The 15,964-nt window shown below is 41.6% G+C and overlaps 1 protein-coding gene across 1 annotated transcript in view; it reads left to right on the top strand.

The window, feature by feature from the left end:
* ANTXRL (ANTXR like) overlaps window positions 1-15,594 on the top strand; it is a 56,933-nt gene extending 41,339 nt beyond the window's left edge. The window contains exon 18 of the mRNA XM_002194871.6: window positions 10,495-15,594. Within this exon, the coding sequence (XP_002194907.5) occupies window positions 10,495-10,725 (231 nt within the window). The 3' untranslated portion in view covers window positions 10,726-15,594. The remainder of the gene's footprint in view (window positions 1-10,494) is intronic.
* Window positions 15,595-15,964: the final 370 nt, after the last annotated feature.

The following is a 15,964-nucleotide window of genomic DNA, read 5'->3' as shown; positions in this document are numbered from 1 at the left end:
CTTACAGGTGGTCAGCAGCTTGAATGCAGCCCACGGTGATGGCAGCACCCACCTGTCACGCCACCGTGGCTGCCCACGTGCTGGTGCTACTTGGAGTTCATTCTAATTACTTCTCTTCAAGACCCAGTAATGGCTTTTAATAGGCTTCCCTGCCTCTTGCTTGGAGATGTGTTGTAATCACCCGTGTAACAACTGGCAGAGCTACAGGGGGGGCTGGAAAAGCAGCACTGAGCTCCTGCAGACTGTAGTCATCAGTGGCTGCTGCCTGGTCCTGGGGTTTTTCTCCCTTTGCTTTTCACCTCCATAAGCTGCTGAAAAATTAAAGAGAGGAGGACACTGCCTGCCGCAGCAGGTGTTCTCACTTTGTCGCTTTCAATGACAATGTGACACATTAAGCTCCTATTTTGCTACTTTCTTCTTTTTTTAAAGGACATAGGCATCTCTGAGATTTATTCCTGCTTTAGAAGACATGGCATAGGGCAAGAAGCTCCCCTTCTGTGGTGTTGGGACCAATGTCCTAATGCACAGTCCCCAGGATGTGTTGAGCGCTGCAGCTGGAAACATGTAATCAGTGACTAATGAATTTCCTGTCCTACAAGAAGCCCATATACTGCATTGCCTCTCATTTGTGCCAGGATTGTGTTATTTCTGTTGTGGAAGAGGGATTCACAGACTTTGGGGATGGATGGTGCCTGTCTGCACCCAGGTCAAACCAGTAGTGTGTCCGTGTCTTTGGCAGGCAGAGGCATTCTCAGGAGCAAGAGGCTCTTGTGAAGGATGAGTGCAAGTCCCAGGGCTGGTGTTACTTAGCACACAACAGGGTGAAGAAGGATTGGCCTTGTGGTACAGCCTCGTGGCTGTAGCTTATGTAGGTTATTTAACCTCTGTTGTACAGTGAATAAGTGAGGTGAAGAGTAAATTCTAGGAGGCTGAGACCATGTTCTTACTGGTACTTTGAGCACTTAATAGAAAGGATCTGTTAGGCAGAGAAGGAACTCTTCTGTTAGTCTTAAAACATATGTGCCACTTTGCTATTTCTGTGATATTTATGATAAAGGAATAGCTTCATCAGGTCTGATTCTCAGGGTTTTTTTTATTGGGAGCATGTCTTTGGGATAAGGCCTGGTGACTTAATCCCTCATTATCTGGAACTCTGACATGTCTGCATGGAGGGAACAGGCTCTTGTGTTGTTATCACAGTTTTCCAGGCATCACTTCACTGATGTTCCACAATCCTACAGCGTGTCCAAGGGCCTGACTTGAAGCCTGGAGGCTGTTTAGGGCCTTAGCAGTACTGCCACAGGGCAGTACTGATGGCACACCTCTTTTGAGAGGAAAAGTGCACAAGTTCCTTACCAGGACTGTGTGTACAGATCCACAGTTTGCACATGGACAGGTATGTTGCAGCCAGTATGTTTGTTTCCCAGCAGCACCCTTGGATCAATGCTGAACGTCATCTGACTGTTTCAGCTGATTTGCTGGGAGCTGTGCATCCCTCATTGTCTTTGAGTTGGGTAACACTGCAGAAAGTAACCTACCCAGCTGGCAATGGGGTGCTCATGGAAAAGAGCAAGATGCACAGCTGGTACTTGATAGCTGCACAGGGGAAACGTGGCAGGGATCTATTTGCAGAGTGTTAGGTCTCTAGCATACCTGAAATGGGACAGAGTTCCATGTCAGGACTTTGGTACTTGAGTTGCTTTTCTAGTGTGTTCATTCTTAGAGTGAGGTAGCTGTGTCCCAAGACCATCTGCCATTCAATGTAACACAGGAGCTCTTGCAGGCAAGAGGTTTTCTGTGCTTTGTCAGTGTGCCTGCACTGATGATGAAGTGTACGAGTCCCATCCCAGAAGAAGAAAATCCATGTGATAATTATGGATTATATGGAAGATAATCCATGAGATAAGCACAGGGGAAGCTGAGAACTGTGGATTTACCATCTACTTGTTCTAGGTAGCAGTAGAGCCATTTAAGGGCCAGTTAGCCAGAGAAGTATTCTCATGATAGTTGTATCTGTTTCCAGACTCTACACAAAGAGGCAGCCTGTCTGTGTGGTGGGCCAGGATCTTGCATTTTTGGATGAGGCAATAAAAATAATAACCATTTTCACCAGGAATCTGAGTTTCCATCATTATTCTGTATCCTAGTCAGGTGAATAATGTTGTGCACACAATAATCCCAACTTGCTCTTGAGAGACAGTCAAATAATTCGCTCAGGAGAGCATGATGACACTTAATTGCAGTTTGAGCAAGATCAGTTGTGGTTCTTTGTGGCCTAATTTGCTACTCCCAGCAAGCCACCAATTCCTCAAGGCTGAGGCTGTTGCACCCAGCAAATGTTGTTTGCCTTTGTTGCTGTGCTCCAAAGCCCTCCCCATTCTAGGAGATGGACAAACGCAATGTCCTCTTCCCTGAAAACACCAAAGGAAAGAGGAAAATCTTTTGCAAACCAACCACTGCTGTGTTTATTTCTTGAACCACATTCTAGTCTGGTCAGCATTCAAGTGTAGAAATGTGTGGTGCTGTGGTTAAAACAAGGGATGTGACTCACAAGTCCTCAACTTGTAAATACCATTTTTTTCTCCCTGCATAACCTTGAGTAGATGACATGACCTGACGGTGGCTCTCCTCATTCCCTTTGCTCTGGGACCCTCATCCATAAAAGCTGTCAGGAAAGAGGAAGTCAGTAAATCACATGTGAGTGCAGGTTTAGGTCAAGATACTTTTCTGAGGTTTGGGTGGGATTTGGTCTGGTCATACTTTGAGATTCTTACTGAATGTAAAGTGTACCTGAAAGACCTTAACTTTGGTTATGTCCAGTGTTACTTTCTGTTTCCTTTGTCATTTCTCCTTTTTTAAGGCTTAGAATCAACAGGCTTTTTTATGGATCTGCACTGTGCATTAGTCCAGCCACAGCCTCTGCAAGGTCCAAGACATGTGATGTTTTGTGCATTCCTGCAAGATATCTTGTGACTCTGGCCATTCTTTCAGGAGATGTCTGTAGCCCATTGCTGCATTTCCTTGCTGAGGCACGGCTGGAAGCAGCATGCAATTTCCTGCTGAATGGAGTGTGATGCACATTATTTGAATAGCCCTGTCTTCAATTCTGGGGTGGGCTCCTCATGTCTCTTTCCTTGTGTATCTAAACTGAAAAAGTGGTTTCAGGCATGAGAGAGCTGGATGGTGGGCATTTGTTTGTTTTGCTGAAGGGTACTGGTCCTAGCTTAAAAGTCTGATTTCCCTGGCTGAGTTATTCCTCCCTCAGATTCCTCATTATTGTCCACTTTCTCCAGTGGTAAATTGGAAGTAGCCCCCTTGCCTTCAGTTTATTCCTGCCCTGGTCTTCAGCCTAACTGAACAGACTGCTCCCAGCAGACCCATCCATTGTTTCAAGCAGTGCTGTGCACAGCTGGGACTCTGAACTGGGGAATACTGTCTGCTGATGTGTGTCTGGGAAAACTGTCAGTACTTGATTGTATTCAACTATCAGTATTCTGATAAAAAGAAACTACAGTAGCCTGGGATAGTGCAGCTATTAATCTTACTGCAAAACAACTCCTGTTTTAATTGCCTAATAGAATTCAATAAATTTTCCCCTATTACTGTCTTTATTTTGATTTAAAATTGTTCCTTTAGATGGTCTCTAAATGTTTTTTTCATGGTAGTAGAATTAGCTGAAGTTGAAAATATACCCTTGAAAAAGTTTCAATATTTTCATATTTTGCTTTGAAACACCTTTTCTGTCTGAAACTCAAAAATTATTTGAAATGAACAACACATGTTTCAAGCCTGAATTAATCTTATTTCGACATACTTGTTTTACCTGAAAATTTAAAACTTTTGGTTGCTATTGACTTTTCCTTGGGCCAGCAAATGAACTGAAAGATGACTTGTATTGGTGCTGTTATTTGCAATGCATGCCATGGGTCTGTTTGTGAGTTTGTCCTGGCAATCTACCTCCCTTGGTCCCTGGGGGATCCCTGGATGGGATTATCACACATTTAGTATTAAAAGAAGAGCTCCTGTGCTCTCTCATCCCTTCCCCACCCCATAAATCCTATTTTCTCAGCTATTTGGCCCTCACAGCCAAGGTGTCTGGGGGCATACTGGACTTTGGAGGATTTTTCTCCCAGCTTATTTACAAACAGGGCTGGTCCCACTTTGCCTCTGTGAGAGAGACTCGGGCATCTTGCCTGAGCTTTTTGGCAGCAGTGTTGGCCATGCCTCAGCCAAGACAATAGGTTTTGTCCTGAATGTGTCAGCAGCCCAAGGAATTGCTTAGCTGTGTGTCACTGTCACCATGTGCCCAGCTCCTGGCCCATGTGCAGGATCTCATTGTTTGGGACTTGGGAGTCAGAGTTTGTGAGGCAGGGATTAACCTCCTGTGCTGTCTCCATGGTGCTGCTCCAGTGAGCCAGGGTTTGTGGGTGGTTCAGTTCGGTGGCTAAAATGAGAAACTTATAAGAGGATTTTTGTGGACTTTGTGAAGGATTCACATGTGCCCCAGCTGCTTTTAAATATCACTGTCCCTTCCTGGGTCAGGATATGTATCCTGTTTAAAGTAGTGTTACCTCCCACATCTTAAAGCTCAGGCTAATTCCTTTTGCAATAGGCAGCACTTTGGGTGAGCCCAGTAGGTTACACCTCTTGGTAGCATCACCTTACTCATGCTGTGTTGTAAACAGAGTTTGCTGCTGCTAGGATCATCCTTGTGCATTTGCATTTTCATTTTGTAATTTTCTATTTGAATTTATCTGATGTGCCTAAGGGCATTACAGGGTCCTCACTGTTACAATGAGTGATTCACAACCCACAGTGCAGTGACCTCCCTCCCCTCCAATAACTCCATCATAGAAGGGAGGGAGCAAAAGTGATAGGAGTTTACTTAGGACGAGACCAGATTATACACTGGGAAAAGAATGAGCTGAACTTATTTTCATTTTAAAAAACAACACCAAAGGAAATAATTACATTCTTATTGTTGGACACTGCCACTTTACTGGACCTTACTTTTGAAACCCTCTTCTCTTCAGTCAACCCCATTTTCTCTTATCTCTTCATAGTTTTGGATTACCATCATTATAAGTGTCAGTCCTGAGCTGCCCAATAGATTCCCAGAAAATTGTTATGTACAAAAAAGGACTTATTAAACTGGAAGATATATATGAGAGGTTAGCATGTAAACAAATATTTTAACTTGATGATATTTAATGTTTTGATTTGAGCCCTGATAACTTAAAGTGGCTTCATATAAAAATTAATGACCATTTCATAAAATAATTGTTAATGATTAATGAAATAGCCACCATATAATTAATTTTTATTATTATAATTAAATAATAAGAAAATAATGATAAATTACGTATTTATTAACCTAAAAGCGTGATTAGTTATCTAACTGGTGATATGGGAATCTCTGGCACTTCCAGTGCTTTATTTTTCGACACAAAAATGATATCACAGTCCCAAACGTAAGAACAGGAGTTAGTAAAAGTTACTTGTATGTGCCTGCAAACCAGGCAGCCTTGGGTTTTACGTTGACAAACTGTTTCAGCAGCTCACTAATTTCTAGCCTGTCTGCTGCAGGGTAATCAGTGCAATTCCAGGAAATCCATGAAGGTTTTAATGAGCCATGACATGTTGAGTGCACAGTCAGCGTGAAGCAGTGCAGTGTGAGGAAGCTTTTGGCAAAGGCTGATGCACATAGATCCTGGCTCCTGAGCAGCCAGCTGCTAATCCTGACACTTGCCCAGGGAACTCAGATATTGGGAACTCTGTACCACCTTGCTTCGTCTCTGTCACTGCACAGGTGTTGTATCCATAATCTACCTCTGATAAATAGATTTGCTAAATGAGTTTCCCATACTGGCTGGTTTAGAACATTCTGTGTAGGTGTTTCTGCTAGAACACTCTGGTTCTTTTTTAGAAGATGGGGCAATCCCTAATCTTGCCAAAATTCAATTTTCCCAAAAGTCATTGATCTTTAAGGCATATATCTCATTGTTTTCTGTGTTTGTGGATCAAAGCCTTCACTTAGCTAAAGTGATCATGACTTTTTGTATATGCTCCCTCTTGTGGTTTTGTAAGTAGCATAAAATCTGAATCTATTCTTTTGAGATTTAGAGCTACATTTTTATACTGAACTATTGAGAGATATTTAGGAAGTGAAGCTACATGCTGATGAACCAGGTCCATAGCAAGCTGGCAGACTCATCTCATAGATAAACATAGATAACAAAACTGGAGAGAGCCCAAGGAAATTACATTCATTTCAGATTTCAGCATCCTAAATAATACTTATAATAAATAATAATTTAATAAACTCATAAGCCTATGAAAATTATTATAAAATAATAATTTAATACTTCCTTACTGGGAGCAACTTCATTTTTAATTTGGTAGTCTAGTGTTTTGAATGGCCATGCTCAAACTTTAAAGGACTTGTTTTATTTTAATCCATTCTAAAATGCAAGTTTTCATATTCTTACAAGGTCAAAGACAAGAAAAATCAGTAAACTAAGAGAAGCTAACTCATTTTCAGATATACACCTCTTCAAATCCAAATTGCAGCACTGGGACCCCGTAAGCCAAACCAAGAGGGAATGGAAAATCAAGCAAAATTTATAGCAGGAACTGTGTCTTTTATTAGGTCAACTAATGTAACTAAAAATAAGAAATAGGCATACTTTTGTGTACATGAATACTGACATGCACAGAGATGAAACTGGATTTGATTTTTCTTAAACACCAATGCATGTATTAAAATGAAGAGAGAAAAGGGACAGCTACTGGCAGATGGCCTGGATTTTTAAAATTCTTTTTGCTGAAGTGCTGCTAGTATCATGGGTGAACAGACTTCCCCATGGCACTCTTTGAATTGCCTGGATTTTTTTAACAGTCATTTTTGTCAATTGAAAACTTGCTGAGTAGTAGCTAAAGATTTTGGGGAACTGAGTGCTGGGAAATGATGTAGTGAGCGCTGTGAGGAAGACAGCCCAGCAACATGATGCGGTGGCTTTCAGGAGGCTCCTCCCTTCCTGCCCCCCTTAAACCACACACAATAACACTTCCTAGGTGGTCGAGAGAACTTTGCCTAGAAGAACAAAGTGCCTGAATTGCACATGTGATTGTTAAACTGGGATAAAAGCTGGAGTCGGGACAAGGGCAGATCCCACTGCTTCAGTATTTGTATTTTTTGAAAAGCCAATTTGGCAAGCAGCATAACAAGAGGCTAACAAGTGGATGGACATATGGGGAGGCAAAATAATTGTGCATTAGGAATAGGGTGCAGATGTGAGCTGCAGGAAGGGCGTAACTCCATATGGCCATGGCTGACCTTCGGTTGGTGCTGAATGACTGAACGCGGTGCGGGTCGCGCCGGCTGAGCGGGGCCCAGCCAGCCGGGCTGGATTCACACACATCAGCTGCCCCCTAGAACACAATAAAGCAGCTACTGACAGCTGTGCTGCCTGACATCATCCTGGTATTGCTGCACCTTGCAGCTCTGGCACCTTCCCTGAAACAGCGTGTTCCATGCTTCTGGAAAAATATATATCATTACCTCTGCTAAAGTGGTGGTGGTGGCTTCTTAATCCCTGTTAATCCTCTTTGCAGGAAGAGCAGAGATAAGTGTGCAGGATACTTAACTTATGTCTGTGTTCCCAGGGTTTTAAAGGCTTTATATGCCTTTGGAAAGGAAATTACTTAATTTTTTCAACCAGAGAATATTAAAAATCCTGTGGTTAGCATGTTTATTTGAGAAACATCGTGGATTTTTTTTTTTATAAACTAACCCCAGGGGGATGTGCATGTTAGGTAGAATAACAGTGGCACTCTGTTATAAGGAGACTGTGATGCATGGAGGACATAATTCTTCAACCTAGAAGTTCTTTGACAAAATACACCTAAGTCCAAACTGTCACTTATGATTTATTATCGTTTGTTCTTCCCTTTCCCTTTTCAGCTGTTAATCCTGACACTGGCTTAGAGTTTGGCCCCATTTTATCAATGGCTGCTTGAAGTGCTTGGGAGGATTTGCACCAGTATTCACCAGAAGTCTTTGATATATGAGATTGTAGGCTAACACTGATAATCTTTTGTGAGGAAGTGTCACAATACATACATCGATCATCCAAGCCTCTATCTGTCAGACTCCCCCAACTCAACCGTATTTTTCATGACACAATGCAGCGCATGGCCTTTAAATTACCCATCTGTCTGACAAATCAGTGAGTGTGGCAGAAACTGGCAGCAGTTTGACGTCGCCTATCACTTTAACTGAAGTGAAAGTAATGCAAACAGATTTATGGGATCCCCTTTGATTATAGACTATGAATATATTTGGAATTGATGTTTGTGAGAGAGACACAACAGAGGGGCAGGAAAGGCTTATAGGCAAAAGCAGTAGTTTTAGGTTTGCAGCTTTGCATTTACTATGGAGATTGTTTTGTCCTAAATTTTCTCCCTCCCCATATGGTGCATCTCATGTGAGCACCTCTGACCTTTTTTTCTTTTTCTTTTTTTTCTTTCATCCTGAGTGATTATTTAGCTGATCTAAATTCATAACTTTATAAATATCAAGGCTGAGTTTTCTTAAATGAATTTGATGTATAGCCATTAAATATATCTGTAACATTCATTAGATGTCAGTAAATACTGCTGAATTTCCAAGTGGGCTCTGAATACAGTGGAGCACAGCAGAAGACAAATACCTGGCATGGATGGCTGCTTGCTGCAATGCTGATGAGGACTTGAGTTCTGTGGCTGAGTAGAGCAAAGCATTGACTTATTTTTTTTGACCCAGTGATTTCTATTTGCAGAAGCCAAAACCTTGGCTTTTGCCTCCATGCAAACACTCTGGCCCCATGTATTGCCATGAACCTAGTTCATAACCAAGGTCTGGCATAGCAAGCCTGGATTTTTTAGGAAGAGAATTTTACCCTTCTCATTGATACTGTTGTTTAAGTGTAGTGATGAATTGTGATGCTGAAAGCTGGGACAGAGAACTACTGAGTGTGTCTCATGTGCAGACAACAACATGCCCATTCAAACAACTTATGTCTGCAGCTGAGCTCTGGAACCCGAGAGCCATTCCATCCAAGTAAGTGGTACGATGGTACCCTTTGGGTTTTAGTTCATTTGTAAAATCATTTTCTGAGCTCTGGAGCTTACACAAGCTTCTTTAGAAATGCTGCTTGCCTTTCTTCAGAGAAGCTATAGACTTAAGTGATTCCCCTCTTTTAAAAGAAATAGTTTTCATGAACAAAGGTTGCAGGCATTGGAAGTCACTCAACAAAACAGTTGAGGTTCTGCTGTGATGGCTTGTACCTCGTTTCCTGAGGAAATTTTGATTTATGAGTTTGCCACAGAAACTCAGCCCATTCTCTAAACACCTTCAGAGTTTTCTCATGCCAGGCAGCACTGAGCCAAGAGAATCTGTGACTGATGTGGGTTTTTGTATTCCTGCTGCCACAGCCATTGGTAGCTGGGGAGGATCATGATCTACAGCTGCTTTGAGACAAGTTTTCTATATTTGGAATCCTCCTGAATTTGCTCAGGGGATGTTGTCATAACCTCGAGCTGAATTTAGTTTGTTGATTCTAGCGTGCACTCTATCTGAGGTGCCTCACTGAGGTTACCATATAGCTTTTGCATTACCTAGGAGCCTCTGGCTGCTTTCCACAGGAGAGGCTAGGTGGTCTTTGGGATCTGTCTCTCTCTCTCTCTCTCCCTCTCTCTTCCTGTCTAGAACTTGGTTAGTGAGAACCTATACAAAGCTTTATTTTGGCTAAAGGAAACCCTGACATACTTGCATTTAGCCCCTAGTTGACTAGTTGCTTTTTTTTCAAATCCAAGCTACTCCTGTTTTAAAATTACCACATATAGTCCTCCCATCAGGTCCTGCCTGTCTGCATCCTGCATCCATCCTGAGAACACACGCATTGGAGAGCCCTCTGTGCAAGTCCCACACCTTGTTGGTGTTTCTTAGGGGAGCCACATCCACAGTGGAGCACAGAAGACACATGTGCTATCCCAGTGTAATGTTCAAAGCACAGACATCAGCCAGGCTAGGATCACTTTGAAAAACAGAGCTAGAGTAGCTTTGCTAATGTCATTGCTCTGGTATAATCCTGTATGGGTTTTTTTCAAGCACAGCTTTGCAGTCAGGGATGCCACCAAGGCAAGCATGTCTTGGGTGGACCTGTCGCATTCTGCATGTTCTGCTCTAGTAGCACAGCAGAGAGTACATGTGAGCACAGTCCCAGTGTGGTCCCTTTTGGTTTAAGCCAGTCCTAGGCTATTCTCTACAGGCAGTAGCTCTGAAAATCAAGGAAAGTACAGCTTTAATACAGCATGGTTTGAATGTAATTCCTAGGACCCAGTCAATGATACTGGATGAAATGTAGCGTGACCTCTCTGTTTATAGTACCTTTGACTAGCTACTAATGAATCAAAATACCTGCTTTTTAATAATGAATTTTTCTTCACCTCTAGGGAAGATGCATAAACTTCACCCGTGTGAAATCGGATGGGACCTCTGCCCCTTACCGCCCACCACCAAAGCTGCCATTGCGTGACAACGCTCCCCTCAACAATGCTCCGAGGAATCCTTCCTCTCCTGTGTCTCTGCAACCTCCTTCCAGGCAGCCACCTCCCGGACCACCTCCATCCCGAGCCCCTCCTGGACCTCCTCCTTCACGCCCACCCCCGCAGCCCATGGCTTAGAGCGCAGCAAAACCTGATCGACACTACATGTCTCTTTGCTGAACGCAGCATATTTATTGAGTATTGGTTTACAGTTAAAGATATCAGAATTTGTTGCTGGTCAGCAAAAAGAAAAAAAGAAAAGGAAAAAAATATTGCCAAGTGTCAATTTTAGTGTATGAATATATTTAAACCACACGTGCTGAGTAAACATTCAGTGGAAAAATTCAGAGCTATGGGGTGTAAAAACAAACCAAAATGATCCTCTAGATAGGGTAGCAGCTTTTGTGTGTATAGTTTTGAAGATCTATTTAGATATGACAGTTGTCTGACTTGCTATGTCAGATCGTTCATTAGTAACTCCAGCTGGTACTTGTGCATCAGTGGCTTTGATAGCTGCCGCCTACAAGTTGGTTCAACATAATTCATTGAGGAATTTGCTTTCTTTTCCCCAACAGTACTGCATCCAGATATTAATATGGATCAACAATTGCAAAGATAACTTTCTGCCTTTGGTTCTGCAGGTGGAATTTCCATGGAAGTTTTAAGAGGCGTGTAACAGTAATGAGGTAACGTAAGACTATGTGCCAATAATCTAGATCAATAATCTATCACAGAAGAGAGATATATCTTTCCCCCTGGGAAAATAAGTTTTGAGCCTGCCATCTCTGCATCTGTTTAGATGCGGTTGCATAGGATAACCACTGAAGGTGAGATACTCTATCTAGAAATCCAGATTTTGTACAAGACTTGGGTTCATATTTTTCCAAAGTTCAGAGGAATTTTGTGAAAAATATTTTGGCTTGGTATTTAGTTTTAATTTACAGAAAGAGTAGTCCAAAAGGAAGCAAACATACACGAACTTTGAGCGTAGATGCGGTAGTAAGCAAACAGAATGTGGTACTTATATCAACAACATTGAGGGACTGATTCTACTGCTATTCGATTGGATAAATTTCCTTTTGATCTTACTGCCAAAAATAATTTGATCCTTTTGTGATTAAAACATAAATTCCTCTTTGACCAGCTCTTTCTTTAGACAGTTCAGATCCCACTAATATGTAACCCTGCAGTCCACCTGTGGCTGAGAGGCATGGTGTGAAGAGTGAGCATGAGCTTTTATCCCCATTTTACATGCTTGGCTGTTCTCCCATGACCTCAATCCTGGTGTCATCAGAAAGTGATGTGAGCACCCACACAGAGGTGGGAATTTATGACGCGGGACTGCGGGCCAGCCCATTATTAGTGTTCACTAAGCAATACCTGACTGGGTTGTGCCCAGAGCATTCCCTAGTGAATCAAAACACGTGAGCTTGCTTTTTCTCCACCACTACCTATTGTATTGGAGAGGAAACCTTTGCTGGTCTGCTTTGGCACTGGCTGTGTTTTTAGGATAATAATGATATGTTGCATTATGACACAGCATATACCTGTTTCTCCATCTGTTTGTGGGTGTGTAACACATCATAGTAGTTATTGGCACGTAAGTCTAAGATAAAACACTAACTGCACTGTGCAGTTGCTCCAGATTTAAGACCTTTTAATGCAATTGTTACAGGCATATAAATTTGTACTGGTACAAACAGAAATCAAGTTTAATGTTTCCAGTGGAAGGCCCACTTGCAGAACACCACCAAGCTCTCATCAGTCTATGCTGATCACTGTGACATGCCGTGTGTATGCAGCTGAGGCTGTCAAACATCACTCAGAAGAACCACAGAGCCTCTTTCTCCTCTTGCACTGCTCTGCTCTCTTGAGCTTAGCTCTTACCTCATGTGTATTGGTGCAGGTAGTGGAATCATGGTTGTGAGTGCCATCTGGCCTTGGAACTGTTCCCAGTTTAGGCCAGAACCAGCAAAGCATTTCTGCATGTGTCAAAATGTCCTGCAGGTCAAGAGAAACTTCCTTATGCCCAAGTACTTTGCTGACCTGTGACTTCATTGTGATCAGAAAGGAGAATTGGGATGCACTCAACCCTATCCTCATTCTTTTTAGACACTTGAATAGCGTCTGCATAATTTGGTTCATGAGAATGGATTTCTGTTTGGAGGGGAAAGAAGAGTATGTGTGTGTGTGTGCCTGTGTTTGTGTGTGGGAGCTGTGCAGGGTTTTGTTTGGTTTCTCTTGCTTTACAAAGATTGCTTGAGAGTTGCACTCCTGTGAATAGAAAGGCCTTTTGTAGCCAGTGTGACACAGTCATCACCTATCTCTGTTTCTTTCAGCTGAAAGGTGAAACTAAAACAAGTCCTATTTTCTACTGCAGTTCTGGTGAAACTCTGTTTTTACCCCAATGAAAGGAACTGGATGACTGCAGTGGGAGGGCAGGAGGAAGGGTGGGGGAAGGTGCTTCACAAGCAGAGGTCATTGATGGGCATTATACTGGTAATATAGAAACCCTACAATAACCTTGCTGGCTCTAAGATCATTTGTAATGTGTATGTACCATGAACCTAACAGCTTCTCGCATTGGTTGTATGAGAATAATTAGCCAGCAAATGCTAACTAGAAATTGAAATGGCAGAGGACAATAAAACCGATACCCATGCCAGGACAAAACAGGCATTAGAGCTTTAACTTCTTGTGAGGCTGCAACAGACCACTGCTCTGTAGATACCAAGTCTTATCAGCAGGCAGAAGTGAGATTGAAGCAGTGACTTGTGGGTCAAGAGTTAACTTCAGCTATTGAAAAAGCCTGGGATCCAGATTTTGTCTTGTCCTGCACCTCTAGAAATCTTGAGTGGGGTGAGTACAGCTGGTGATTTACCCTCACATTAATGTTGGTGGAATTTGACTCCCTACCAGTGACAGTGGAGGTGTTGGCTTAGGCAGGGCTTCTCACAGCCACACATCCAACATGCCTGTTGTTTGCAGTTGAGGAGAATATTTGTCTTTGCTGCAATAGACAGTCTTGCAAAGATAATACATACTAATAATTCTGTACAATTTGCAGCAAGCATAGAAACAGCTTAGGCTTTGCCAAATCCCAGGTGAATGGAATCATGTATGATAAAGCAGGAACCACCATGGATTTGAGAATTAGATTTGGTATAAATAGAGTTCCTGGATTCTCACTGTACAAAAATAAAGCATTTGGTGTGTAACTCAAGTTTTGGCTGCAGCCTCAGTGACAGGAGCACTGCAGGTTTAGTTTGCTGGTAAAGCAGGAAGGGAAAGTGAACTTTTTTGCCTTAAACTGATTTTTCTTTGCAAAGGTGGGAGCAGTGAATATGCTGCACTGGCTACAGAAAGATCTTTTGGTTGTATAGAAATGTATCCATTTGCAGTGATCTCAGGCACTGTAACAGCACAGTAGGAGAAAGTAGTTGCTATTTTATCATCTGTTGAGCTTGATCCTTATCTGGTATAAATCAAAATAGACCAGCTGAAATCAAGGCACTAATATTGGTTTCCATCAGCTGAGAAATGTCTGAAAATAAATGGACAAAATCCCTCTAATGGGCTTGTTGTTTCAATGTTTGTTTTGGCATTCTTGTATATGCCAATTGTGGTTACAGTAGTTACACTGCTAAGAAATGTTTTCATGTGGGAATGATTCCATGTATTTTCCAGTATATATAGCACCATTTGACACTTGCAAAAAGTGTGTATCTAATGCTTCTCCAAATCCTAGAGGAAAATGTGGATTCAGGAGACCTTGGTCTCACACTTAGTACAGATGTGAAATGACCCAAGGTGCAAAGCAGCAGGGAGGGAAATTCAATGTGTTTAAATCTGATACAGAACCACATTGATCAAAGCATATTTATGGCCATTTTTCAAGCTCAGTGCGTGTGTTGCCATCTGTGGGAGTAGCCTGCAGAGCAGACGGTCCTAAATAGAAAAGAAAAAAAAAAAAAAAAAGGAAAATAATCAGCTTCTCATGTGAAAGAGCAAGCATAACAATGAATGACATTATTTCATGAACTGTACCAGTTCAAATGCATGTGCACCTGGTGCTCCTAATGCTTTTTAGTCCTGTTGGTCTTCAGACAACATGATCAGTAATATGCTTTCTCTCTTTAATCATTTGCTGGTTTTATTGTTGTTACTTCGGGTTTTTTGTGGTTAGTTTGGTTGTTTTTTTTTTTAAGAAACATTTCACTGAGAAAACAGCCCTACTTCTGTAAATATAGAGTTTAATTTGGAGGAGACAGCACACTTCTGGATGTTACTGCTGGACAGTTATTTATTAAAAGGGGCTCAAGGTGAATAAATAGAGTTGGCTCAGGATACATGCATGCAAGTGTGATAATGCAGTATAGCATTTTCAGTTCTCTGTAGTTTTGGGGCGAGGGGAATTTTTGGGTCATCCTAGTTTTTTTAGAAGTTTGTTACTGATATACCATTGAATAATGCAATAGAGATTCCTAGCATATAACAGTGCTTGAACAAATGTGTAGATTACATTAGATTTTTTTCATTTGGGAGATGAGGAGAAGGATTATGAGGGGAAAATGTTTTAGGAAATGTTTTAGTTTTTATGGGGAAAAATGTACAGTAGTCAATTTTTAAATTTTTCATTTGTTTAGAAAGATGTAGTGTTTTCAGAAACAGTGGTGATGTGGGCTGATCCACTGCTGGGGCATGGAGATGTAGGACAGAGGAAGCTGTAAGATTTTTGAGGGATAAAGAAGCTTTACATGGGGGTATGGGTTTGTTACTGGTACATGTGGTACAAATTTCTGTAACTGACATGCTGCTTCCATGTTATAATCATGTAACTTTATGCATTTTAGGCACGTGCTCCATTTTTCTGAGAAAACCTTGCAAATGTAATGCCTGCATGCAAATGTGGGAGATGTAGCCACAATTTTATAGTCCAACATAATGTAGTCTTAATGGCTTCAGAATCAACAATAAAAGTGCTTACTGGTTAAACACTAAAAAGAATTTTATTGCAGGGTCATTTTAAGAGCTGATAAGCTTCTCTGTATCTTCTTTCTAATAAGCTCAGCCACCTAATGGTCAGGAGAAGAATGTGGAATTGGGCCATGAGAATTGCCACCCTTGACTTGCTACTAACTTAATTAGAGACAAGAGTATATTCTGTGCCTCAGTTTCATGTTTCTAGGCTGAGAATTTCGATCTTTGTCTAATTCAAAGGTAAACCATTGTTTTTTGAAACCAGGTAGAAATGCTGAGTAAATTGAACTGGACTCAGAGTTCAGACATTTATTAACATATGGGGCAGGACCTGAAATAATTGCTTCTATCTTAAAGAGGAGTCACAGAACACATAGACATAAAGTAAAATCCATAC

This window comes from Taeniopygia guttata, chromosome 6 (assembly GCF_048771995.1).
Source record: "Taeniopygia guttata chromosome 6, bTaeGut7.mat, whole genome shotgun sequence".
NCBI lineage: Eukaryota > Metazoa > Chordata > Aves > Passeriformes > Estrildidae > Taeniopygia > Taeniopygia guttata.
This window is presented reverse-complemented; position numbering and strand designations above follow the sequence as displayed.